The 27,792-nt window shown below is 37.7% G+C and overlaps 1 protein-coding gene across 3 annotated transcripts in view; it reads left to right on the forward strand.

The window, feature by feature from the left end:
- The window catches only part of EEF1D (eukaryotic translation elongation factor 1 delta), a 639,646-nt gene that overhangs the window by 355,242 nt on the left and 256,612 nt on the right, over nucleotides 1-27,792 (forward strand). Inside the window, exon 6 of one of the 3 annotated variants that reach the window (XM_044067326.1) lies at nucleotides 12,477-12,533. The exons of the other annotated variants lie outside the window; for them this stretch is intronic. Within the exon in view, the coding sequence (XP_043923261.1) occupies nucleotides 12,477-12,533 (57 nt within the window). The remainder of the gene's footprint in view (nucleotides 1-12,476; nucleotides 12,534-27,792) is intronic. 3 annotated transcript variants of the gene reach the window in all.

Genomic DNA, 27,792 nt, shown 5'->3' on the forward strand with positions numbered 1-27,792 from the left:
TCCTATACAAAAGCTTAAGCCTGGTTGCTGTAGGTCCGTGGGACGTTACACGTAGGGCCATAAACCAGGGACCTTAAATGTGACATCTGCACACACACACCTCAGAACTTTTCAGCCACAGATGACATCACCTACTCTAGAAGACTTCTAAAAAGCTAAATACTCCATTGGGGAAACCTTACATTCTTTTTGCTTGAGCTTGGTTAGCTGTATTTTAAATTAGCTGATGTCAGCTAAAAAGGGCAAGTGCCGTTGTGGGCGTCGGGTACTGCATAACGATACCCACGACCATTACGTCTTTTGTCTTCGGAAGGAACACAATCATACTGCATGTTCCATTTGCCAATCTTTCATCCTGAAGACCCTCTGCAGTCATCTGGCCACACTAAATTTATATTTAGAGAACTAAAATCTCAAAAAGCTTGCGCTTAGAATGGATCCCGATTCAGCTGCACCGATTGAACCACCGTGAATCAGTTAAGTAATTAAAAGCTGTACAACAGCCATAATTATGAACCATTTGACTACCTTTCAACTTGCGATCTCTTAAAAAACATTTAATGTTAACTGCTTCATGTAAACCAGGGGGTGAGTTTTTGTGGCCGTAGAGTTTATAATTTGACCGATTTTGCATTGAATCAACATCATTTGAATGTTTTACAATTAGGCTTTGTTTTCATACCAAGCCACAGGGCTAGTTTAACAAAAACTATTCTTAATTTAAAATTTTATACAAGAAAATTGAATTAGTCATATATTTTAAAGGATGTAACTGCTAACAACAAATTTAGTCTTTGGGTTGCCAACATTAGAAAGATGTTTTTTTAATTCGAGTGTAGAAGAACATAAGGCATCAAAAAACTTCAAAGTTAAAAGGCCTTGAGATTTATGAAAGCGGGTAAGGGAGTCGGGGGTGGTCATTATGACTAATACACAGTATCAAGAGAGTATTGAAAGGATGCTGAACGGTAATGATTAATGTATAGAAGTTACGTGACAGGATGTTCACAGGAGCTTTTTAGAATACCTGAAAATGATGGATTGGAATATGTTAGGTTGTTTTTAAACAAGCATACCAATCTAAGTCCATAGATGACCCAGTTATATTGTGTTGTATTAGAGATTTTGCTGCAGTATCATTTTATTTTATTTAACAACAGGTATCGGCAAAAGAAGGGCATAGCTATGGGTGCAACAGTGGTCCCAGCACACTCCAGTGTAGTGTTAGGATGGTGGGAAAGAGATATTTTACCAGCTATAAGTGACTACAATAAGGTTATTTTTTATTGAAGATTTGTGGATGATTTGGTTTTATTATAGAAGAAGATTATAAATTGGATATTTGTGCTGGTTTAAATTCAAGTTCCACATTTGTAGAAGGTGAGCAAGGACAAAACATTAATTTTTTTGGATGCACACTTGGAGTGGAATTCTGCACAAAATGGGTTTGACAGTAGAATTAATAGAAAAAAAAACTTTCTCTAATAGGTAGTTACACCAGCTCAGTAATCACCCCAGTTTTATAAAAAAAAAAAAAAAAGCTAAGAGGACAGTTTAATAGAGCCTCTCATATGATCAGTGAAGACCAGCATTTTCTAGATGAAATACAGTTTATTTCTAATTTATTTATAGCTAGAAGTTCTAGAAAGGTTTTCTTAGAAAAGGCTGCGCAGGAAATTATTTCAACGAGGGAAGAGCAGTTTGGACCCGTTCTTAAGAACGGCTATCAGATCAAAACAGCCCAAAGTGGCAATGAAGGTACTGTTATGGATACATTTGGCCCCAGGTTCCACACTGATATGTCTGTGGACACATATGTTAATCAAGAAAATTATTACCAGCAACTGGAAAATAGTTGCATGTAACAATGAGTCGCACAGGATTTTTGGGGAAAGGCCTTTTGTATACAAGAAAAATGTTTACATCAAACAGATTGTTAGGGATTGTACAAAAACAAATCCACCTATTACAAATAAAAATTGGGGTGCATATAAATGTGCAGGATGTTCAGCCTGTAGGTTTATACACATTGTATTAGTGTATGTTAAGGGGGTACCAGTTTTTGTGTGGGGATAACTAGGGGTCTCCGGGACTGGATTAAACAACATGTTCATGCTATCAAGACAAAGGCTCGTAAAAATGCATTATGCAAACATTCCCTTACTTGTAGTAAATATAAGAAGTTTTATTTTGCTGTATTACAACTGGTATTAGAAGATAAAAGCCGTGGGGATTACAAAAAAATAGGTAGAAGGTAGAAACAGAATGGCTAATAAAGTTGAAAGCTGATCCCCCCCCGGTTTAAATGAAGCAGTTAATGTTAAATGTTTAAGAGATCATAAGTTGAACAGTAATTAAATGGTTAATAATTATGGTGGTTGTTCAGCTTTTAATTACTTGATTGATTGAGCCTAGTGATTGGATGTTGGATATTTTAAATTGTATTTATAAAGATGGATTTTAAAGCAAATTGTTTTCTGAAGTTTTTTTTTTTACGAAAGCAGAGCTTAAACAGTTTATTACACTAAAAAAGTTGTTGTCTTACATTCTTTTGTGCACCTTGTAGCAAAGATTTGTTTTAGTTTGTTTGGATACACTACAACCATTAGGATTTTCAAGTGTGTGTGTGTGTGTATGTGGTGTGTGTTTGTGTGTGTGTGTGTGTGTGTGTGTATATATATATATATATATATATATATATATATCTATATAAAAACATATATGTATATATGTGTGTGTGTGTATGTATGTGTATATATATATATATATATATATATATATATATATATATATAAATATATATATATATATATATATATATATATACACACACACACACTCACACGCATACATATAACAAAAAACTTCCGAAGGCATCTGTAAAACATAAATAAAACTCGGTATATAACAAAAGAAGAAAGAATGCAGCAAGTAGAACCTGTGATTGAGCGCACTTTCGTTCTTTATTTCTGTAAGAACTTATAAGTTCCTTCTTTTATATAAGAATTATTATCAGAATAAATAAACTGTGCAGATTGCAAAGTTAAAATAGTGTAAGAAAACAAACAAAAATAATGTTTTCTAATCAAAATCACAGTTCAACCCCTTTAAACATGATGGAGGTGTAATTCGCAAAGTTCTATTGTCCATAAATATGCATGAGGTGGGTGTAACTTAAACAGAGTAGCAGAGCCAAGCTCAAACAACATTCTTAGTGTAATCTATAAACTTAACTGAAAATAAGAAATCGAACATCTGTAACAATGCGTAATAAGGTGCAAGTACAATTACGTTCCCAAGTATACAGAAGTAGTAATCTCTTCTGCTGTAGCAATGCATAAAATCAGACTTACTTACAAGTTAACAATAAAATCAGTCCTTTAAGGCATAAAATTAAAGTCACTCAGACCATTACTGCTGCTGTCTGGGTACACATTTTAAATTAGAAGCATCATTCAACCCCGGGAGAACTCAGCACCCAATCGGAGCTGCCATCTGAGTTCTTTCACTTCCAGTAGAACTGAGTAGTCCCCCAAAAAACAAGTCAACTTACTCCAAAACAATAAAATGGAATTTAACAAAGTCATGGCAAGCTGCAGAGTGTCTATTGTGAATGTTCTTGCCTCTAATTGCAGCGCAGTGCTCCTTAATGCAGTCGGAAAGTTTCCAACTAGTCTTTCCAACATAAAAATAACTGCAAGTCATACAAATCCCTGCATAAACAATGTTGCAGGAATTACAGTCAGAGCGATGGGAAAAAGTAACAATGAAATTAATATGTTCAGATGTAAAGGAAGGTCCTGTACAGATATATTGACAACAGATACATTTGCTGCATTTGAACACCCCAGCTGGGTCAGAAACATTGCGAACATTTCCTATTAAAACTGTGGTTCACTGTTCTCAAAATAGCTCCTTAAAGTTCGTGTCCTTTTGTATGAAAACATAGACTGTCTACCAAGCAGTTCAGATATAGTAGGAGAGCTTGCAACAATATTCCAATTGCTAAGAAACAATGTTTCTAATAGCTTGCATGTCTCTGCAAATTGGAACTGGAAAGCTTAACGTTCTGTCTGCATTTAGAGTGCTACTTTGTTGCTTAGGTTAGAAACCATACTTTAAGATGGGTTGAAATGAAACATAACATGTCTGGCATTAGAAACAACTTCTTTTACTTTTAAAATCAAGTTTCTGGGGTAGTGTTTTTGCAAAAAAAGTTCACAAAGAAAGTCAGACTTTCTTAAACTGCAGATCATCTCTAACCAACCTGGAAAGTCTAATTAACTGGCCTTTTAATGCATTATATTTCATGTAGAAAGGGTGCTGGCTAGTAAATTCCAAGACATTGTTACAGTAGGTATCCTTATGATAAAAGATTTTACTCCTGGAGTCAGTCCAGAGGGGGGCAATTCCTCACAACCTTCCATCCCTCTTATCCTGGACTACCTAGCAGAGATAATAGTGGCCTCCTCTTCTCTTCTGTTAAAATCCATGCCTCAGCCATTTCGATACAGATCAGCCCCTCTTCTCACATCCTTTGATTAAACAATTCCTCAGAGGAGCTTTTAATATCAGCCCTTCCAGAAGGCCACCCACCCCAGCCTGGGACCTAAATTATGTTTTGAAAAAACTAACCTTACCACCCTTTGAACCTGCTGCTTCAGCAGAACTGAGATACCTTCTTTATGCCCAAGGCGGTATCTAATGTGACTCTCAACCAGGCCATACATCTACCCACCTTCTTTCCTAACCCTCAAAACAGGGGGGGAAGGAAGTCTGCACTCACTGGACGTGCACAGACAGCTCAGATACTACCTGAACTATACTAAACCCTTCAGGAAAACAGACCAACTTCTTGTCAGCTTTGCCCCAGCTGCAGAGGGGAAGCCCATTTCCAAGCAAACCATTTCCAAATGGATATCGCACTGTATCTATTTCTGCTACAGATTACATGGGAAACCACCCCCCAAGTCTGTTCGTACCCATTCCATTAGGGCAGCTTCCACTTCCACAGCATTCCTCAGAGGAGTTCCCACCAGGGACATCTTGGAAGCTGCCACCTGGACTTCTGTCCATACCTTTACAAAGCATTACCACTTACCTCTTTTCTCTAAGGCTAGGGCAGAGTTTGCCTCTGCAGTTCTGCAGGGCATGCTGACCCATGCCTATGTCTCTAACTAATCCTACCCTCAACTTTGGGAATCCTCCCAGTGATAACTGCAACAGTGAAACATGAAGAACATATTATAGTTGTGTACACTTACCATAAATGTAGATGTTTGAGTGTTTTCAGTGTTGCAGTTCTGGTTTCCCTCCTTCCTTCCCCCTTATATTCTCTTTTCTTGGGGAGACATAAGCTTCTTATGGTGGCTTTTAGCCACCAGGACCACTTTTCCGTATTTCCTTGGGCTTCTGACTGGTTAGGGCAAGAAAAACTGATGTAATGACATCGGCTGCTTTGCTTTATAGCACTGACGACCTGACATCAGTCAACAAGCGATAGCAGCCGATGCAGAAAAACATTGACTCTGGTATTCGGGCCGGCCGAGGGCTACCACAGCAGGGATAATCCGCAGGCGATGACTGCAACGGTGAATATACTTTGTCTACATTTATGGTAAGTGTACACAACTGTACTTTCTTATGATGGTAGATGGATTCATCCTCACCTCACATTCTTCCCATGCTTGCGGCTACATGCACACATGAAATTACGACTTTTCTTTTGTGCTTCAAATGGAATTCCGCTTACAGTATATTCCAGTTTAATGTAATATTAAATGAACTAATTGTTCGATTTTACAGTAGCAAGGTTTTGTAGGGTGGCCATTAAAACATGGAGCGCTCAGAGAAGTACAGGAAGAGAACAATTTTTAAAGTGTCATGTTTGTGTGTTTTCTACTGAGTCGCACGGGTATGGCTGCCTTTATTTTAAAGACATGGTTGAACTAGCTAGACTGTCGAGCTACTTTCAGGTACTACAGTAAATAGTGTGCTGTTGTAAAGCATATGATATCCAGAATGAAATTCCATTTAATCTGTCATGTGATACTATGAGAATTTATATCTACAGACTGAGTAAAAAGATAAACAAATTAGCAGTCCATTCTGTTGTTTTTCCTGTACAAGATACATTGTAAATAAAAATAAAAAAAAAAAAATATGGAATTGAAGGGCCTACTCAAAGATTTGTGGCACCCCATTATTTTGTCCTCAAAACCGGTAAATAATTTGGTGTGGTTGAGAGGTATGGTGGGTGGTGAGGGAGGGAGGGACAGGGGCATAACCCCTTGTTAAATTTTTTTTTTATCTCTCTCGATCTTTTTTAGTTTCTCTAAAAAGGTCAATGTTTTTGTGTTCTCTCTTTGGAGCATTTGATGTTTGCTGAGACAGTCGTGCATATACACGGGTTTCAATTAAATGATTGAAGACGCATTCTTCTGAATGTGTCTTGATTGAACTTGAAAGCACGAAAAGGAAAAATAGCGAAATGGCATATAAGCGAATTCTTTCCCTGGGAAAGAAATCGCTTGGCCGCTTCCATTACTTTGCCGTTTTCGTGACTGTTGTGCAACCTCAGAGTTGGTATATTTAAGTAGGGGGCGTGTGGGAGGCAAAGCCCTCCGATTTATGTAATATTGTAATTTTTTTTTTTTTTTTTTTTTTTTTTTTAACAGCGATTGTTTTCCTCTGGGGAAAAAAATCGTGGTTTAAGCATTTGAGATTGTAAGCTTTCGCTTACATGGGTTCAATGTTGTTGTGTCTTTTGGCTTTTCCCGGTTAGGGGTTGCCACAGCGGAACTCCGGTCCACTAATGATTGGCAGTAGATTTTTACATGCCGAGTTGCCAGCCCTGATGCACAACCTTCAACGATGGTACGCCCATTCACGCATGTCTCCACACAGAAGACGCTCTAGCTGAGAATCGAACAGGACAACGTCTTACTGTGAGGCGAAAACGCTTCAATAAATCGTTTGCTTTTTTAAGCATTCGATAATTTAACATAGACCCTATACATGCATACATATAGCAACCACAATAAAAGTACCTTCTCCTCTTCACTGTTTACATGTTTGAGCTTAAACCTCTCTCCACAAACTACATAAAAAGACTTCTATCCAAACTTAAACCCTGCTCCAATGCACCTGACAACATCCCCTCTCCTTTTCTCAAGTCTGCTGCCGATGGTATAGCTCCCCCAATTAGTATTCTAATTAATAGATCTATAAAGGAATCCTATGTCCCTAAACTCTGGCGTTCCACCTTTATTCTTCCTCTCCACAAGGGAGGCAAAAACACTAACACTTCCACCCTATAGCTCTTTTCTCCCCAATCTCCAAAATCCTAGAAAAATGCATCCACCTCCAACTTATGCCTTTTCTGACTAAAAACCAACTTCTTACCCCTACCCAACATGGCTTCCGACCAGGACATAGCAACATAACAGCTCTACTCTCATTCTTAGAAACTGTCAATCAAGCCCAAGATTCTGGGAACTTTGGTATCCACAGTGCTCCTAGATCTATCTAAGGAATTCAATACTATTTCCCATAAGCACCTTCAAAGTCCTCTATCAAACCTAAATCTCTCCCAAAACACTCTTTCCTGGTTCTCAAACTCTCTGTCGGATAGTTATCAGGCTGTGAAATGGAAAAAAAGCACCTCACCTTTCTTACCGACTCTTACCGGAGTACCACAGGGGTCCATCCTTCTACCAATGCTGTTTAATATCTTTATCAATAGCTTTCACTCTGCTATTCCTTTTGCCAAAGTCATCCAATATGCAGATGACTCTACACTTGTCTGCTCTGCTTCTAACCTCTCTGAACTCCTATCTAAAACTCAGACTGCCTTCTCAACTACTGAGATCTGGATGTGCCAAAATCACCTTTCTCTCAATGCTAACAAATCTAAAATACTACTATTCACTCCCTCAAAATCTTTCTCCATTGATAAAACTTCTTTCCAAGTCCTTAGCCAAAACAATTCTCCAATCGAAGTTGTACCCTCTGCCAAACTACTCTGTGTAACTATAGACGAACACCTCAAGTTTGACATCCATATTCAGCAAAATATAAAAAAAATACCCACTAAAAGCTAGGTATGCTATACAGGAACAACCACTTCCTCTCTGCTTCTACCAGTCATACTCTGGGCTCCTCTTACCTCCTTTCCCTTCCCTTCTGTATGGTCACCCACTACTAACTTAACCTATCCTCTTCCATCACTTCCAAACTTGAAAGCTGTTTTAACAAAATTTCTAAATTTGCCACCAAAGCCAAACATTCCATACATCACTGTATTACCTTCCAATCCCTCAACTGGTTAGAATTCACAAATTACCTGGACTTCCTCCAGCTCACTACAGCACATAGACTAATATTTAATCCAACCAAATGCCCAGCTCTAACCAGCATTCATCCCCAATACATCCCAAACAGAACTCTCAGATCTGAACACCAAAACTTGATTACTATCCACAAACCTAAATATCCTGCTGGACAACTTCTCCTCTCTTTCTCCTTAGGTAAGAAATGGAACTCTCTCCCTTCCACGCTAAGGGCAATGTCAAATACAAACAACTTCAAAACACAGCTTTACACCTACCTCTCCTCCAAATGGAAATGTAACTGCATTCCCCCTGCCTAGAACTCTTTAACAAAAGCCCCTGGGAGAGGGTATCCTCCTGAGTTCCTAAGCACCTTATAGCTGGCTATAACCTTCTATAGCTAATTCCCATACGATCTCTCACACTCTGCAAATAGCTTTTGACTTTAGCTGTGTGAATTTGTATCTGCACGGTATTTTTCCACTATGGGCAGTATTGCTCACATTTTATATTATTTTGATATGTATTTGTAGTTGTACCCTATTTCTATTGGACTGCTATCTGTAGTGTAATCTGTTTCATGGAGCTCTTCTCCCTGGGCCTCCACTGAAAATGGGCTTTCTGGGCCCAGTGGACTTCCCCGATAATCAAACTGGAAATAAATAAAATAATAACTGTCTAGCTTTTCATTCCATATAAAAACAAAATTGAGTACCTTGGAAAAACTGTGGATGAATCACTTTCCTGAGATGACAAAATCACCACAATGGGAAAAAATGTAATGAGCTGCTCTGTAAAGAGTAAGAGAATAGCATGCCCTGATAACCAGATTCACAGTCCTGTCATCGCTACTGTTCTCTTGGTTTTGATTGCATACTCTATACTGGCCTAACATCTGGACTCTAAATCAGAACAAGTGTATCATAAATACACAAAATTCACGTGTAGCCGCATGCTGGACCCATCACTGATGATCTGCGGTGTCTTAAGTGGTTCTGTTTTAAACACGCATTGAATTATTATATGTTAAATTATGCCCCTATGTTTTTTTTCTGTAGTCACTAGATCACCATTTGGAAACTGCTTGTTTTTCTTGGTCACAGAACACAGGCTGCAGGAGTATCAGAAATGCCAACACTTTACTTTAGCTGATAGAGGATGAGAGAGAGGTTCACAGGACTGTGATTGTTGATCCATGCTCACATGTTGACAGGAAGGGCCCCTGATACGATCCTGAGCACGAGGAGGAGCAAAGGCAAATGTAAGGGAGTATGAGACCAAGCATCAAACAAAACCTTCTCTGTCTGAGTGCCAGGCGTAACCAACTTTACAGGGTCAGCAGCACCCTGTTCTGGAACATGCAGCCAGCCTGTTTTTTGCCTTAAGTCTCTCATGAATGGCAGGTTGTTGAGCTATGTTTTTTGGAGCCCTGCGTTTTTGCTGTCCCCAGATGTTTTCCGAAGGCGCTACCTTTCCTGTGTCTAACAGGCCTGTAGGCATCCATGAAACATTGACTTTAGAGCATTCCTTATCTGGTGGGATGTATCCATATAAGTTTGGGAACAAAATAGTGGGAAATGCAATGTGATGCCAGTATACGGCTCTGTGCTGGCCTTGTCAAGAATAGGCAACATCTCTGTTATGTACTCCCTTTTGTGATGAGGGCCCATTACCCATCCATTAGTATTTGCCCACCATTCTTCAAATACCTAGTGGTTGGTGATCACATCTAGATTTTACACAGGCAGGTGAAGGGTAGTGCTTGTCATTCAGTATTTCCACATATGGGAAGTTGTTTCTCCAAAATAAAATGATCATGCATATGTCTAGCAGTCTCAGCAAGAGCCAAGTATAGTGGCAAATCTTGTTTATTTGAGCAGGAAGCTGATCAGATTTTGATTTATTAGTATACACTACTACTCTTTTGCTATTGGTAAGGCTTTATGGTGTGTGTTTGTACTTAATTTGAAGTAGAATCTTTGTGATTTGTGAAATATTTCATCTAATGGAGAATTGTGGATGAGTTGTAACAGGCAAGTGTTGTATGTAAGAGTTAGTCAAATTAGTAGTCTCTTTTCCCATTTGACAGGAGTAGCACTTGATCTTTTGGAGTACTAGGAGTTGGTATTCTGTAGTAAGTAAAGGAAGTTGTTGTTGTTTGCCTTTCGGCTTTTTCCCGGTAAGGGGTCACCACAGAGGAACTCCGGTCTGCTAATTATTGGCAGTGGATTTTTACGAAACACCGAGGTGCCAGCTCGACGCCCAACCTTCAACGAAGGCACGCCCATTTACGCACGCATGTCTTTTGAATGCTACCCAACCGTGGGGAGGACATGCAGACTCCACACAGAAGGCACTCCAAGCCAAGCCGAGAATCGAATGGGAGAACCTCTTGCTGTGTGGTAACAACACTACCGCCATACCACCACGGCATATGTGTAGTAAGTAAAGAAAGTAATCTTTGTAAAATAATTGTTGCAGTTACTTTTGTAGTGGTCATCTTGTAGTTCACTTTTGATAGTATATTATGCAGTAAGTAAAAGCAGTGGCACTTGCATTGTTAATCTAACTGGTCCAGTCTTATTTTGACAGATGAGCTCCCTAAGCTTATTTTATTTATTTACAATTTCTTAATTAGGGCAGTTGCTATTCCGGATGGGCCATTGTCAGTTCTGCCTGTATGGTACAAAACAAGTTCTATAGTGATGAGGTTGTTGCTAACATAAAAGTGAAATTAATGGCATTTGAATAGCAAGCTGATGACTATGAAGAAGTGTTTAAGGATGGTGGTTGTAATTTAGAAGGTGTGTGGATTGTAAGAGGTTAGTATTTGTGAGTATAAGTGGGTGATTAATGTCAGATGTATGATTGGGTAGAAGGTTGTGGGAGTAGTAAGCTGATAGATGATTAGTGGGGTACAGAATTATTGGCACTGAATTTGAGAGCATAAATCTGTAGCCAATGTTGCTGGGAATGGGTTAGGGTAGAGAAGAGCAGCTTAGTGAGCTATGCCCAAGGAAGGCACCCTCCAGAAACTGTTACAGACTGACATCTGAGAAGAAGGCATTCACACTGCATGTAAATAGATCAGCTGTATAATCGTAGCTGTAAGGTACCTTTTGAGTGAGGCCTGTAATACAGGCAGCTCAGTGAAAGGCAGCAAGTTAGTACTGCTATGGAAGAGTGCAAAAAGAAAGTAGTAATGCATGTTCAAGGGAGAAGAAGAGTTCACAAAAAAGGGGAGGCTAGTTAATGGATGATAAACAAAACACATTTCCTTATTATTGGTCTAGCAAAGGCAGGGTTACTTATCATTTTACCATGTAGTTCTTTCACCTTAAACTGTGAACATGCCATAAGAACATGTGCTACTAGAGTGAACTTCTTGACTTTTTATCTTATCTGTTGATGGAGTGGACTTAAGTGGTTTAAGGTTCAACCTAACAAGCTGCAAATATAGTTTGTCAAGTAGCAGTGCTTTCTAGCTGTATTATTGTACCATATGTAGGCTGCTTAGAAGATGGCTTCAGTGGGATGTCATGTGTACCTTTTTTGTAGTAATGTACCCCAAGCTGTCACTGTTAAACTAGAGCCTGTGGTTTAGTGAGATTTACCATGTAATGTAAAAAGAATTAGAATATATAAAATCTCACTTTTAAACTAAAAGTAAATGCTAGGTGGCGGTTGAGTTTTTCCCTTTCAGTTTTTCTGATAATCTTAAAGAGAGTAAAGTGTAACATTTCTGCATTTTGGATTTATAAATGCAGGAAAGTACATTATTATCAGGATTCTATTATTGTCATCTTTGGTTTTGGTGCTGCTGCATATTTTAACGGTTTAACAGTCTTTCTTGTTCATGTTACAGTTGGAAAGTATGCATGAATGGTCATAAGTTTGCTTTCCTTTCTCTCTCTCTCTCATTTTTCTTTGCGCATGTTTAACTGCTAGTAGTTCGTTTAGTCATGAAGTGCATTGGAATTCAGGCATGCAAAATCAAATGCATAATTATGATGCTGCGTTCACGTTTGGTTTGTGTGTACTTTGCGTGTGATCATTTTTGCATGTTTGTTTGCTGTAGTCAAGATTTTTTAAGATTTTTTTTCTTTTTTAATACATTATTCTTAAAATGGTTTCCACACATTGCAGCTGAAGACCTCTCTTGGCAGCCCAGTTACTCCTCAGGCAAAAGTCGTTCACTGTCCTGTAAGTTTTATTTCTGGTACTAGCTAGTTATCAGGGTGGAGGTGGGGAGGTGAACTTTGTAGAAGTTGTAATGTTTTTGTTATTACTGATCAATTGTGCAAAGTGCTGTGCTGTTTGCTTTCTGCTATCTCTGTTTAGAGGCATAGTTTGTTATTAATGTCAGTGTGAAAAAATTCACTGCACCCGCCAAACTTAATTCATGTTACCTGCCTCTCTCTCTCTCTCACTCTACTTTAGCCATTCCCCACTTCTTTTTGAATGTCCTTGTTTCAAATGTGGTACAGTTCCCTGACCACCAACCTTTAAGAATTCAGTTGGTATGCATTTGATCTTACAACTTTGTGCTTTATAATCCACAACCACCAGTATGGAAAATAAATGACCATGAAGTCAGCAAATCCAAACTTTTATTAAAACAAAAAATGTGTGTGTCTCTAGCACGTTGGCCACTGGCCTTGGGAGTTGTCTCAACATTCTCCAAAAAACACTTAAATACTAACAACCATAAAACATTCATTAACAGAATTAAATAATGTCCAGTAAAATCAAACATTTAATTACAGTAGCAATTTCTGGTTGCATTCAGCATTCAGACCAGTAGGATCAACGTACCGTATTTTAGAATAAAAACTGCTTCCTTGTAAAGCAATTTATTTTTTAAATCCACACCATAAAATACTTTAACCTTTTCTAAAATTGTACCTCTTAAACAAATACCATCCCCACCATGATATAAATTAAAATGAACATCTAAAGGGCTCTCCATTTTATTATTCTTAATATCTCTTGTGTACCTGCAGTCTCCCCCACATAAAACAAATTACAGTCACATTTTAATATACAAGTAATGCCCTCAGTATTGCAACAGAGTACATCATTTTGGCCTAAAAGTAATCTTATTAATTTGAGTAAATGTCCTCACAGTATAACTACAAATTGAACAGTGGCCACACGATATCAACCTCATATTTTGAGGTTGTTTAACTAAAGATACTTCAGGTAAAGAGAAATGACTGTGAACAGTCATATCCTTAACATTACAGCCTCTTTTAAAGGACAAGCAATGTTTAGCAGGCAAAAGCTTAACAAAATATTTGTTTTTTAAAATAAAATTCCAGCAGTACATAGTAATATCCACTGGCATATGAGTAAATACATTGTATGTTGTCACAAAATAAATATTATTTTGAGTAGCAGCAACATTAGCATTTGAGCCAAATGTAGTCCTTTCCTTACATCAGATTACTTCAGTACATTGTTGTCCAAAAAATACTCTCTCCATAGTTTTCCGGATAACTGTTTCATCATAGCCCTTTTTTCTCAACATAATACAAGTTTTTAGCAGGTTGTTATACACAACCTTTCAATTATTACATAATCTGCTTATACGCAGAAGCTCACTATAGGGCAAAGATTTAACTAAGTGGGGGTGGGTGACAACTCCTACCATCCAAAACATGGTTAATATTTTCAAATTTTCTCTGTACTTTAGTCTGTATCACACCATTTGTATGACCCACCAACGCCACATCTAAAAATGTCAGTGTATTACCCAGTTGCAAGACATCAAATTAAGACATCAAATTGTAAGCCATAGCTGTTCTGTTGTAGTTCTACAATGAAAGAATCGACTAGAGTTGGGCCACTTCACACACAAAAAAAAAATCAAATCATCTATAAATCTGTAAATTACCACAAGAAATTCAGCTTAAATTAGTGTTCCATTTCAAACAAACCCATGCAAAGGTAGTATACATGAGGGCAAAAGGTACCCCCATAGTTGTTCCCATTACTTGCTGATAAATCTTACCATTGAATTCAAAAAGATTGTGTGTGAGACAAAAGTAAACAAAATCAATAATATATTTTGTCAATGGGGCTGTCTCCCAAAAAATATTTTAATGCCTGTATACCAAAATGGTGCTGGGTATTTGTGTATAGACTTTTCATGTCTGTTGTCACCCAATAATTAGCATTTGTCCACTTAATTTAATTTTGTCCAGAAAATCAAGTGTGTCCCTTATATAGGAAGACATTTTCTCTACTGAAGTTAATAAAAAACTATAACATTTTGCCCACATTTTTGTGCACCTTGGGCAAACAGTAAAAAGTGACAGTAGTGCAACCTTCACTTGTAATTTTTTTCTCAAAATACACCTTAGATAAATAACCCAGTCTGTATTCTTTTTTCAATAATTCCTGAAAATCATTTAAAGCCTTCTCGTATTCTAAAAGTGTAGCCACCTTGTAAACATAAGTGATATTCAAGTTATCATAACACATTTTATGATATTGAGAAAATGCATTACTACTGTTTCCTTCATCTGACGGTTTGAATTACTCATATCCTTTAACCCAAGCCATTCTGCCTTTGTAAGATTGTAAATAATTTATTTCTAAGTTTAACAAAATCCTCAAAGGCAGGCTGTATTGCAAAATTTACCATTGCAAAAAAATTATGTGCTGCTTCTTGAGTAAAGGGGGGCATAAATCTGTTTTTATATGTAATGTTTACAGTATTTTCTGTGGTGGTGCAGCGGTAGTTTTAACTCACAGCAAGAGGTTCTCCCATTCGATTCTCGGCTGGAGTGTGGGGAGTGCCTTCTGTGTGGAGTCTGCATGTCCTTTCCACGGTTGGGTGGGCATTTGAAAGACCTGCGTAAATGGGCATGCCTTCGTTGAAGGTTGAACGTCGAGCTGGCACCACAGTGTTCATGAAAATCTACTGCCAGTCATTAGCGGTCCGGAGTTCCGCTGTGGCGACCCCTAACCGGGAAAAGCTGAAAGACAAACAACAACATGCATTCACATTTTCAGCATCTTCACAAATGGAATCACAGGAATAAAATATCTCATCATTACTAGACTCAAACTTTCCAGTGATTCATTGCTGTCAAACCTTTTAGCAAGCTTGCAATCATTTCTAGAAGAAAAAAATAATAAATGCAATTTTCTAACTAAATATAATACTTCCATTTTTAATACATGCAACCTAGGCAATACAGTGGGGATTTATTTAAGTCCACAATTAAGCATAGATTTTTCTGAGTCTTTGTGGACTGCACCATATAAATTAATTACTAATCCACTTTCACCAACATTGTAACAGTCATTAAGTAATGAGAAAACAGTGTTAAACTCGGTAATGTTTTTTTTTTTTTCTTTTTCATATTGTTGCTGTTGCCTCTCTCTACTAGCATCTGGTCAGCCCTGTTTCTGGGTAGATCCATAATTCCACCATTCATTTTGAAAATTGTCTTTTAAATAACCAGCTTGCTGAACCAGGGGCAAGGGGATGGATAGGCATTTTCATCCTGCTTACAATCAGTAGAAACTCACAGTAGTTTCCGAAGAAGCAAAAGAGACACCATGCTGCCTAGTACTAGTTCCTTTACCAAAGAAACACCCGCCCCTTGTTGCCAATTTTTATTGGCTTTCGTCTTAAAGGCCATGCCATTACTATAGTCCCACAAGTCTCTAATTTCATTTTTCTCTCAGTATCTTTAGAGGAAGCTTGTAATTTCTCATTAATACTTCCTAAAAGTTGTTCAAAACTGGTGGTACTTATTTGAGAGGATAACTGAACAAGTTGAAGAAATTTAGTCTCTTAGTTTCCTTTGTTTAACTATGTCCCATTATATGAAAATAGCAACCCACTCAGAAGCACAGAGATGTGCAGGTGTTGTCCACCTCTTTTCAAAATGTTTCTCTTCATTATCTGTGGAATCGAAGGGCATGGGTGGATTTTTAAAAGCCCTTAGCCCACGTGTGGTGATATCAAGTTCTAAATACCTCTGCAAGGTAGATAAGTTGTAATGTATTAAATTCTCTTATAATCTTTCCACTTTCTTAACAGTACCTTGTAATTCAGAAGAAAGCCGCAAATTATAATACTGCCCCGCCAATGTGAAAGGGTTAGGGGCTCTCTTATTCCTTCCAGTAATTTCTCCCAGGATTTAGACGTTTCCACACCTCTAGAAGTATTAATTCAGTCTATCCCACGATCTGGTATACAATCTTGTGCACAGTCAACTAATTGAGAAATATCCAGTCGGAAACCCACAGGCTAAGGTAACAACAGGCAGTATTAAATAGTCCACAGTGTTAAAAAGGACAAAAATGTATTCTGTAAGTGCTTTCACAATGCATCAATATTGCTTCATCAGACATGTAAAAGAAATTAACCATCCATTAAATATATTCAATCAAAATTCAAACAAGCCAATAAGAAAGCATTCTCCATGAGATAAACCAACCCCTTGTTTTATAAATTATACATCTTAAAGCTACAAATTCATATTAAGAAAATACAACATGTTTAAATATCTAAAATAAATAACATAAAATTATGTAGTGGATGTATAGCAATATATAAAAAATGTATATGTGTGTGTGTATATATATATATATATATATATATATATATATATATATATATATATATACACGCAGAGTGTATGTTCTAATGTCTGTTTAATGCGCTTGGATTTTAGAATTGGTTTGAGGGGGACTGAGTCATTAAGACCCAGGTCCCTATGAGCACCAAGTCTCGGTATCCATTCCAGTTCAGCGCATTCAGTATGGTTAACATGATCACCAAGTCTCTCACATGTTTATTGTATATGCAATACTTGAAAAACAAAAACATGTTCTAGACCCATCAGCATTGTGTGCTTAGCTAGGGCACTGTAATCTAGTCCTTTCTTTGTACAGTATAAATGATCCCTTATCCGTTCCCTTAATCGTCTGTTGGTTTTTCCTACATAAAAATGGAAGCATACTTTACAGTGCGCTACATAGACCACATTTTGTGTGTTGCAGTCAGTTCATACAGTAAGTTCCCATAATCGTCCAGTCTCAGGGTGTTAAAAAAATCTTGATTCATCAGTAAATGTACATTGTGCACAACTGCCACAACTACGTGTACCAGTTGAATTATTTACCCTAGTATTTCTATTTCTAGGGTAACATAGTTGTTGCTTCAAATTTTTCTGATTTTTAAAAGTAAAATTAGGTCTAATACCTACTACCTTTGTGGTGTCATCATCTACGAGTAATATATGCCAATTTTTTCCTATGGTGCTCCTAAATTTAGTAACGTTGGTTGCATAGGGAATAACCATGGGCAAATGGGGCCTATTTGTTGTATAATTCAATACTAGCTCAGTAGTAGTAGGCAGAGAGAAGTATGGTTTAGCTCGGCCCGTCCTCTCTCTTTGAACCTTTAAATAAGCCTCTCTGACTTCTTGTTCACTGTACCCTCTATTATAAAAACGTTTTTGTAAGTTTTAGTTCTTTTGTTATAATCATCATCCTGACAACATATACGAGAAATCCTCATTACTTTTCCTTTCACTGTGTTCGAAAAAATGTGTGAGGCATGCATGCTGTCCCGATGTAAAAATGCTGGACAGTAACATGATTTCTGATGTAGTTTAGTATTCCATACATTCTCCTGTTTAAAGATAGTTACATCAAGATAATCAATTGTACTAGTAGAATGGTTCATGGTGAAATGTAAAAAGTCTCAAGTAGTATTGAGATGATCATAAAACATATGTAAACTGAGCTCATCCCTCTTCCATCCTATAATGAGGTAATCTATAAAACGTCTATAGAATAAGACTTGCAAATTATTAGCACAACTAGTGCCCATGGCTACCCCCGCTACTTGCCAGTAGCATGCATTATCAAACATAAATATATTGTGTTCCAAAACAATCTCTAGGAGCAAACATATAAAATCTATCTTGCATTCTGTCAGGCTACCATGTCTGGAAAGAAGAGATTTCACCTTGGCTATACCCTTATCATTAGGAATACTGGTGAAAAGTGACACCACATCAAAAGTTGCTAATATATCAAATTCAGCTGGTTTTATATCATTAATCACTTTACATAGATCACTCAAGAAATGTTGGGTCTCTCAACACTTGTGGAAAATCCTGCAGGACCTTTTTTAATTCATTTTCTAAATATATAGAAATTGGCTCTGTAAGCCATCCGGCTCCTGCTAAAATGGGTCTGAATTTTGGAAACTTGGGGTCCTTTTGTATTTTTGGTTGTTGTATCTTTTGGCTTTTCCCAGTTAGGGGTCGCCATAGCAGAACTCCGGTCCGCTAATGATTGGCAGTAGATTTTTACGTACCGACTTGCCAGGCCTGACGCACAACCTTCAACGAAGGTATGCCCATTCACGCATGTCTCAACACACAAGACGCTTTAGCTGAGAATTGAACAGGACAACATCATACTGTGAGGCGACAATGCTACCGCTGCACCACCGCCGCAGTCTTGTGTATTTTTGGTAAACCGTGTAAATACGGAATCAATGGTTTCTCGACAATAAAGTAGTGATAAAGATCATTATCAAGGAGCCCCATGCATTTACTCTCATGTAACATGTTAAAAATATCTGAAGCCATTTCATCTACTATATCCAAAGTTACTACTTTATATGTTGTTAAATCATTCAGCATTTCATGCATTTTATCATAGTAGTACTGTGTATTTAAAACTACTACAGGTCCCCCTTTATCGGCAGAACGAATAACAATTTGTTGATTTTGTTGTAAAAATGTTAATACCTGTTTTTCAGCTCTAGATAAATTGTACTTTTTGCTGTTATTACTACTCTTGTCATACATATAAATTTAATTTTCGCATGCCTTAAGAAATGTATCTATGTTGGCAGGTAAGTTAGGTATAAATGTACTTCTTCTTTTATACTGTTTAGAAATTACATTAACTTCTAAACAGTATAAAAGAAGAAGTACATTTATACCTAACTTACCTGCCAACATAGAAATTACATTAACTTAACTGCGGTGGTGGTGCTGCGATAGCATTGTCGCCTCACAGTAAACGTTGTCCTTTTCGATTCTCAGCTAGAGCGTCTTCTGTGTGGAGACATGTGTGAATGGGTGTACCTTCGTTGAAGGTTGTGAGTCAGGGCTGGCAACTCGGCACGTAAAAATCTACTGCCAATCATTAGCGGACCGGAGCTCCGCTGTGGCGACCCCTAACCGGGAAAAGCCGAAAGACACAAACAAGAAATTATATTAACTTGGTCAGAAACCCCAAACTGCAATTTAAGTGCTACATTCCGTGCAAATAAGCGAATACATATGAGCAATTCACTGTTGTCAATAACCGTGGAAGGTATGAAGTTCAAACCTTTATTGAGTAACGATAACTCAGCTTGGTTCAAGATATAGTCTGAAATATTCCAGACTAGTCCTCTTGTCCAAATCTCCACATTTTTTCAATGTCTGCGACTGGAGCGTTGACTGTGCTTCCGTCCCTTTCTGGGTTTCTTGCTTGAACGATCTCCTTCTGCCAGTTCGAATTGGTAAAGGGAATACAGGAAAAACCTGTTCTCTCGGCTCTAAATTAATTTTATGTCTTACGGCCATGCTGGAAATTGTTGCTGAACCTCCCTCATCCATCACTGTTACAGGCAAAGCTTCCATTGGAGTAGAGTATGTAGAATTTAAAGCTTCTGGGGACATCATTTGTTCTTCATTCCTTCCATTGGGTGCTGCTTCATCATTCGGTTTTTGATTGGTGTCCTTCGTTATACATAAATGTTGACTCATCGTTGTATTCTCCTTTTCAGGATGTACTAAGGTGTATTCCCTCATCTGCAGATTGGTTGTGCGAGTACCATCTAGTATGCCATTGGTTAATTGTATAGAATTAGTCTCCGGATTGGTCCGACGGCGATCCCCCTGTTCCATCGCCTTGGGCCAAGTGAAGAAGTGCTGATTTTTAAAATCTAATATATCTCTGTTTAATTTTTTTCTTTTTTTTTCAAATAGTTTAACTACGTACCTAAGCACTTTATCAATAAGCTCATTGATAATCAGTACTCTCCTCATCATTGATTGTATTTAGTTCATGTTGTTGGTTGCGTATATTGTTAGTAAGTTCCAATTCAATGGGATGAAAAAAATCAATTAGTAATTTTAGGTACGCTTTGCAAGTATCGAGATTTATTTTCTACCATGCTTTTAGAAGTGCAGGATAAACATTGCCATAAGTAGGCATGTTAAGCACACAGAGTCCTCTCGGTATTACATTTTTGTCCAAACATGCTTCTAAATGATAGTGTTGACATTGTAAACGCTTAAATTTATGTGTCATTTTCTAAAGCTCTTTTCAAACGATGTATATTATAGTCATTACCTTTGTTGGAAACCGGTTCATAACCAGCAGTTGATTGTTCAAAAATTAAGTAAAGGGTTATGATACTCAGTCAAAATACTTGAGGCGGTTCTCCATATCTTTATTCATAATATCGATGTTACACGTAGTACTGTTACCTTCAGCCATACCTGCTATTGAAGTAAATGCAAAAAAAACTTCCCTTGCAGCAAGCAGGACCCAAAGAATAAATCCAGTCAGAAACCCACAGGCTAAGGTAACAACGGGCAGTATTAAATAGTCTCTTATTCCTTCTTTCCTTCCTTCCAGTAATTTCTCCCAGGATTTAGACGTTTCTACACCTCTAGAAGTATTAATTCAGTCTATCCCATGATCTGGTATACAATCTTGTGCACAGTCAACTAACTGAGAAATATATTGCTCTATAGTCCTCTGTGTAGCATCACCATTATCCTCTCTAAAAATTCTAGGTAACTGGAAAGCAGGATCGCTGGCCATTAAAATTAATAGTCCACAACCAGCAATATGGAAAATAAATAAGGAAAATAAATAACCACGAAGTCAGTAAATCCAAACTTTTATTGTAACAAAAAAGTGTTCGTCTCGAGCGCCTTGGCCACTAGCCTTTCAAGAGTTGTCTCAGCATTCTACAAAACCCATTTAAATAGTAACCGTAAAACATTAATTAATACAATTCAATAATGTCCAGTAGAATCACACATTTCATTACAATAGCAATTTCCAATTGCATTAAGACCAGTAGGGGACAATGTACCATATTTTTATTTTTTAAATCCACACCATAAAGTACTTTAATCTTTTCTAAAATAGTACCTAACAACTACCATCCCCACCATGATATAAATTAAAATGAACAGCTAAAGGGCCCTCCATTTTTTTTATTCTTAATATCTGTTAAGTGTTCCTGCAACCTTACCTTAAAGGCCCTTTTAGACCCCCCCCCCCCCACATAAAACAAATTACAATCACATGTCAGTATATAAATAATGCCCTCTGTATTGCAACAGAATACATCATTTGGCCTAAAAGTGATCTTTTATAGGTTCATAGGTTAGTACTAGGCTAACTGCCCTTGCGAGCTATTTTAAGCCTAGCCAGTTATCCCTTGTGAGACTCGAACCCTGCACCTTGTGTTTGTAAGGCACCCCTTCAAATCATGTAATCTCAAACAATCTTGTTCTAGTGAATGGATCAGCTTATCCAACTTGATTCTTGTCTACTTCTCCTTCTAGATGAAATCATTCAACTCTTTATTAATTGCTATCTGCAACTTCTCCTCGACTCTTTATTAATTGCTATCTGCAACTTCTCCTCAACTCTTTATTAATTGCTATCCGCAGCTTCTCCTCTGGTTGATAAAAATATGCCTGACCTGTGTATAAAACTTTGTTTGTGTTTTTCGGCTTTTCCCGGTTAGGGGTCACCACAGCGGAACTCCGGTCCGCTAATGATTGGCAGTAGAGTTTTACGTGCTGACTTGTCGGGCCTAACGCACAACCTTCAACGAAGGAACGCCCGTTCACGCATGTCGCCACACAGAAGACGCTGTAACTGAAATGCCTAAAAACATTTTCACTGCTTGTACCTTGCTATCCATATCCATAAAACAGAGGTTCCAGTTTTTCAGTTCTTGTATTTTGTTTAGTCTCTTCCTATATATCCTTAGCTGCCATAACAGTATCCTTTTTAAACCATACTCCTAAATACTTGATCTTATCTTGTCTCCATAAGTATGTCTATTGCTGAACCAATTCAGGTGTGAGTATACAGTTTACAACAATTGCCTTTGTTTTATCTTCATTAATTTTGTATCCTGAAAAGACTTGAAACTGCCTCATAATTTTCCACAACACTGAAATATCCATTTCTGGTTTAACGGGTACAAAATAATATCTGCAAATAAAGCCAGCTTTTCTTGACTGCTATACTAATTATATCCATGAATTGCAAAATCTGTTATTTGTTTGCTAGTGATTCCAAGTATAAGAGAAATAACAATGGGGAAAGAGGACACCCATGTCTGGTTGCTCTGTTCAAACAGAACTTAAGAGAGGAACCACCCACTTTAATTTTCACCTCCGATCCCTCATTTATCCTCCTTATTAACCTGCTGCATACAGTTTTTTAAATGTTTTCTGGAAATTTACAGTGTTTATGTTGCTTACAGTTTATTTTAATGTTTTTTTGGATATTTACAAAGTAATTACTTTAGTTACTGTTACAACTTGAATTCTTAAAAATTTCTAAGGTACTAAACTCCTGGAAATATTTATTACCACATATTTATAAAATTAAAGCATCTGTTCCTTATGTATTCTGATTTTATTACATTTTACTCAGATTCTACTCATAGTTAGTGTCAAAACAGACCCTGGAATTTCTGAACAATCATGTGGTTTCACATGAAGCTATGCAATGTTTACATGTTCAGAGGTGTGTACTAGGCTAATGACCCTGGAGCCTTTACAAGCCTAGTCCAAAAAAAAAAATTGCTCAGGCACTATGCCACCCATTGTTAGTTCACAGTGCCCATATCCAGTAGGCAACTGGAATGATCCCTGGAGTGAACTTGGTTACCAATCCACTCATCAAGATTTCTTTTGAAGAGGGCCAGAGAGATGCTTTGCTTAACATGAATGGGAAGCCTATTCCAGAGTATGGGCAATCTTTGGGATATGAACCTGTCCCTCCAGCATGTTCTGTTAATTGTGGTAATGAGGTTGTGATCACTGGAGTGTGTGGCGAAGGGGGATTGGAACTTCTTTAGGTGTAGCATTTCAAGTAGGGCTGGGTAGGACATGGCTTTGTAAGTCAAACAGAGATCACCTCTAAGTAAACGATAAGAGACTGAGAACAGCTGAAGTTTCTTGAGTCTGTCCATGTAGGGCATGTGTTTAAGACCTAGGATCACTTTTACCTTGAAGACACAAGATGCAAGGTTTGATTCTTACATGAGGTAACTGACTAGGCTTAAAATGACCCACAAAGGCAGTTAACCTAGTACTAATCTATGAACCTATTAATTTGAGTAAATGTCCTCACAGTATAACTACAAATTGAACTGTGGCCACATGCTATCAACCCCATATTTTAAAGTTGTTCATAGGTAGGTACTAGGCTATCGGTCCAAGGGCCTATGCAAGCCTAGCCAACAAGGTTCCTTGGCTTACGCCACCCAAGAAAGTTATTTTCCTGTGCCACTGATGAGCAGAGACACAGAAGTGATCCCCGGGGTGTATTTCCTATTTCCCATCCACTCATCAAGATTTTTCTTGAAGAGTGCTAATGAAGAACTTTGCTTGACATAGATGGGTAGCCTGTTCCAGAGTATGGGAAGTCTCTGGGATAGGAATCCATCCCTCCAGCATGTCCTGTTTATTGTGGTGACAAGGTTTAGGTCCCTAGAGCATGTAGCTCGGAGGGATTGGGATTTCTTTAGGTGTAGCATGTCCAACAATTCTGGGTTTGACATAGCTTTATATGTTAGGCAGAGATCACCTCTGAGTAGGCGATATACTACAGAGTAAAGCTGGAGTTTTTTGAGGCAGTCAGTGTAGGGCATTTGTTTGAGTCCAGTAATCCTCTTTGTGAGGTACTTCTGTGGCCTTTCCAGCTGCTGTAGATGTCTTGTGAGGTACATTCCAAAAGGGGCGTTGTACTCTATACCAAAGATACTTCAGATAATGAGAAATGACTGTGAACAGTCATGTCCTTAACATTACGGCCTCTGTTAAAGGACAAGAAAGGTTTAGCAGGTAAAAGCTTAACAAAATCTGTTTCTTAAAAGAAAATTCCAGTAATACATAATATCCACCAGCTTATGAGTAAATACATTATATGTTGTCACAAAATAAATATTATTTTGAGAAGCAGCAACATTAGCATTTGGGCCAAACCTTGTCCTTTCCTTGTATCGATTTGCTTCTGTACATTGTTGTCCGAAAAACACAGCCTCCATGGCTCCCTGATAGCTACTTCATCATAGCCCCTTTGTCTAAACTGTGTGAATGTTGAATGCAATTGGAAATTGCTATTGTAATTAAATGTGTGATTTTATTGGCCGTTATTTAATTGTGTTGATTAATTTTTATGGTTGTCGGCATTTAAGTGTTTTTCGTAGAATGTTGCAATAACTCTTGAAAGGCCAGAGGCTGAGGTGCTAGAGAGAGATACTTTTTTTGTTTTAATAAAAGTTTGGATTTGCCAACTTCGTGGTTATTAACTTTATATACTTGACCTGCTTGATGGTCCAGTGAGCTCCCTAATAAAGGGAAGAATCAGCAAAAGATTCTGTCACAAGGTGTCAAGGAGCTGCCTTAAAGACATGCCCCAAAACTTGTGGCATCATCAGACCATGCTTTGTTTCATTGGACTTTTTCTGTACAGCTTCATGCACAAGTCAAGCAGGGTCATTGGTCTTTTTGGTGTCTCTGTTTATAATACCATTGTGGCTCTCTTACTACGTTTTGAGTGCATTTGATTTATTTTTTCCTCTAAATTACGGGAAGCCGTCTTCTGTAGCAAAGCTGAAACTTGAACTGTGTTTTGCTTAACAGCTGCAAGACTTCCCAGCCAGAGTTTTCCCTCTCCTTTTTTGGCTGTTTACCTCTTACTTTCTCCAAATTTCTTCTCTCGTGGCATCCAGGCAGTATAATTACTAGCCAGTAACTGTAGCGAGCTTTTACTGGCTTTGTTTCACAGTTACTTTTGTCACACTGGGATAGCTGTAATCAAGCTAATGATCAGTGCGTTAATTTGGAAGTCCCAAGCATAAGTACCCCCCTCCCTCCAATTCGCAGTACAGGAGTAAGTATATTATGTCTATATGCAGAGCGTCTTGGGCCTTAGTAGTCAACGTATTTTTGGAATTTTATCTTTTGATGTTACATGTTTAATGAACTTTTCCTTAAAGTAAAAGTTGTCAATACAACAAATAACACAAACTGTGTAATCATAAAATCTACATGTATGGTAGCACTGCATGGTGATTTTCACCATTTAGAAGAGTACAGGTGATCTGAAATGAAGGATATGCAAGTAGTGGCATAAATAATATTTTTTACCCATGAATGTGTACGTACTAATGAAAATTATTTTTGTGACCAAAATGTAAAACTAATGTGCCAGATTCTTTAAGTTTAGTCAGTGTTTTGTTCATATGTGTCTCTTACTTTGAGTTAAGAGGAACCTGCTTCTGTTAGTAAAAACAGGTTTGTGAGTTATCATTTGAAGATCATACAAAAGGAAGGCATAGACAAGCCCATGCAGAGAGTGCTTTCTTTCGGTAAAGGGAATTTGGTGTCCAGAGCCACATATCTATGAGAGATAAGAGCAAACCAATCTAAGTGAGGAGCAGCCTTGTAGAAGAAGCTGGTCAGTACTCTGTCAAAGGTAGTGCAGAGAGAGCTACAATAAGAGACTGTTTCCCATCAATTCAAGACTGAAGTAAAGGCAGCGATTGCATATTTTAATTATAAAATACAAGATTTCTTTTGCTTGGAATAACCTGCCTACTTGTTCATAATAAAGTGCACTGCTTATTTTATAAAGACTAGTGGTTTTAGCTGCATTAATTTTCTACTCCATGATTTTGTATGTACATATGTGTAGTATTTGTAAGTGTGTGTGTTTGTGTATGTATACATGTATATATACACAAATGTACATTATGCATAATACATACACACGTGCGCGCACACACATGCATACATATTTAATGCACACATAACAGGAATGTGAAAAAGATTTAAGTAACAAAGAAATGCAGCGTATTATACATACATTTTATGAAGAAATATAGTAAAAGATTTATAATTGTAATTACAGCAAAATAAAATATTGTTGACAACTTTTTCCATTCTAGTACGGTTACTAATTAATTACGTCTTTATAATTTGTGTATAATAATAAAACATGATCTTGAATTCTCTTGTAACTTTGCAGCAGTTTTTACATTCATTAAGTATTAGTTGCAGGTTTTCCTTTTTCCCTAGAACCCTTGCATTTATATTGTAGTCATTTTAGAGCTGTGAGAGGGAGCTGATTTATGCTTTGTTTCAGACAAAAAAAAAAAAAAAGCTCCATGTAATGTTTGTCATTGGAGTGCTTTCCTTTTTGTAACAGATGTACCTTGTTGGAGTTAAATGGAGTCCTTTTAGTAAATTCATAATCCATCTATCTAGGTGATGATAAAATCTCAGTAAGACTTGGATGTTTCAGGGTACTCTTTAGAGGCCGAGGTCCATGTCATTGTTAGACTTCTAGAGCCAAGCACCCATCCCCAGTGCCACTTAACATCACCCTTACTAAGGACATCTCCATGCATCTCTCATGATGGTTAACATGTGGTTGTCTATCTTAAATTCTTTCCTGCCACATGTAAGCATTCCACCGGGCTAAGGCATGACTCATATTGACGATAGCTCTGCAACCCCAATTAAGAAGCCTTTTTAGTGTCTCCAGGAAACGAGTAATGTATTTTTGTGTGTGTTAACTGACATCTGCTGCTTTGTGTGTTAGTGCAGATGCCTGTTGAGCATACCTTCCAATATGGAAGGTATTGTATGTGCCACTCAAGAAAGATTAATGTGTCTGTAAAGCACCATATGTCTTTTAAGGCAGACATAAGTGCATGTACTGCTTAGGTTCAGACTCTGACATGCATGCTTTTAAAATCTGCCAGAAAATTAGGTTCGACTAGTTGCAAGATGAAATGCCATCCAGGTCTACATTAACATATATTCATGGTGAAGCTTCAGAAGTCCCTTGTGTCCTAAGACCATAGCCAGCTGGGCATACGCTTGAGGAACAAGAAGAAGCACAGTTATACCAAGTAGATGGATGAGTCCACTGGACCTTCTAGCTTTGGAGAGGTTAGCATTATAGAGGTGTTCAATCAGCCCCTGGACCTGATGTCTGGCTTGACAGTGCCCTTTGGGAGGCCATTGTATCTTTTGTTAGTATGTGTGTCTGAATCAAAATCCATGTAGACCTTACTGGAGCTGACAGGGGATTGTCTGCCCAGGAACAAGCAAGGAGAGGGGGATTTGCTCTTGCCTGTTGTGAAGGAGGA

The sequence above is a fragment of the Protopterus annectens genome, chromosome 3.part1 (genome assembly GCF_019279795.1).
Source record: "Protopterus annectens isolate FY-2018-M chromosome 3.part1, PAN1.0, whole genome shotgun sequence".
NCBI lineage: Eukaryota > Metazoa > Chordata > Ceratodontiformes > Protopteridae > Protopterus > Protopterus annectens.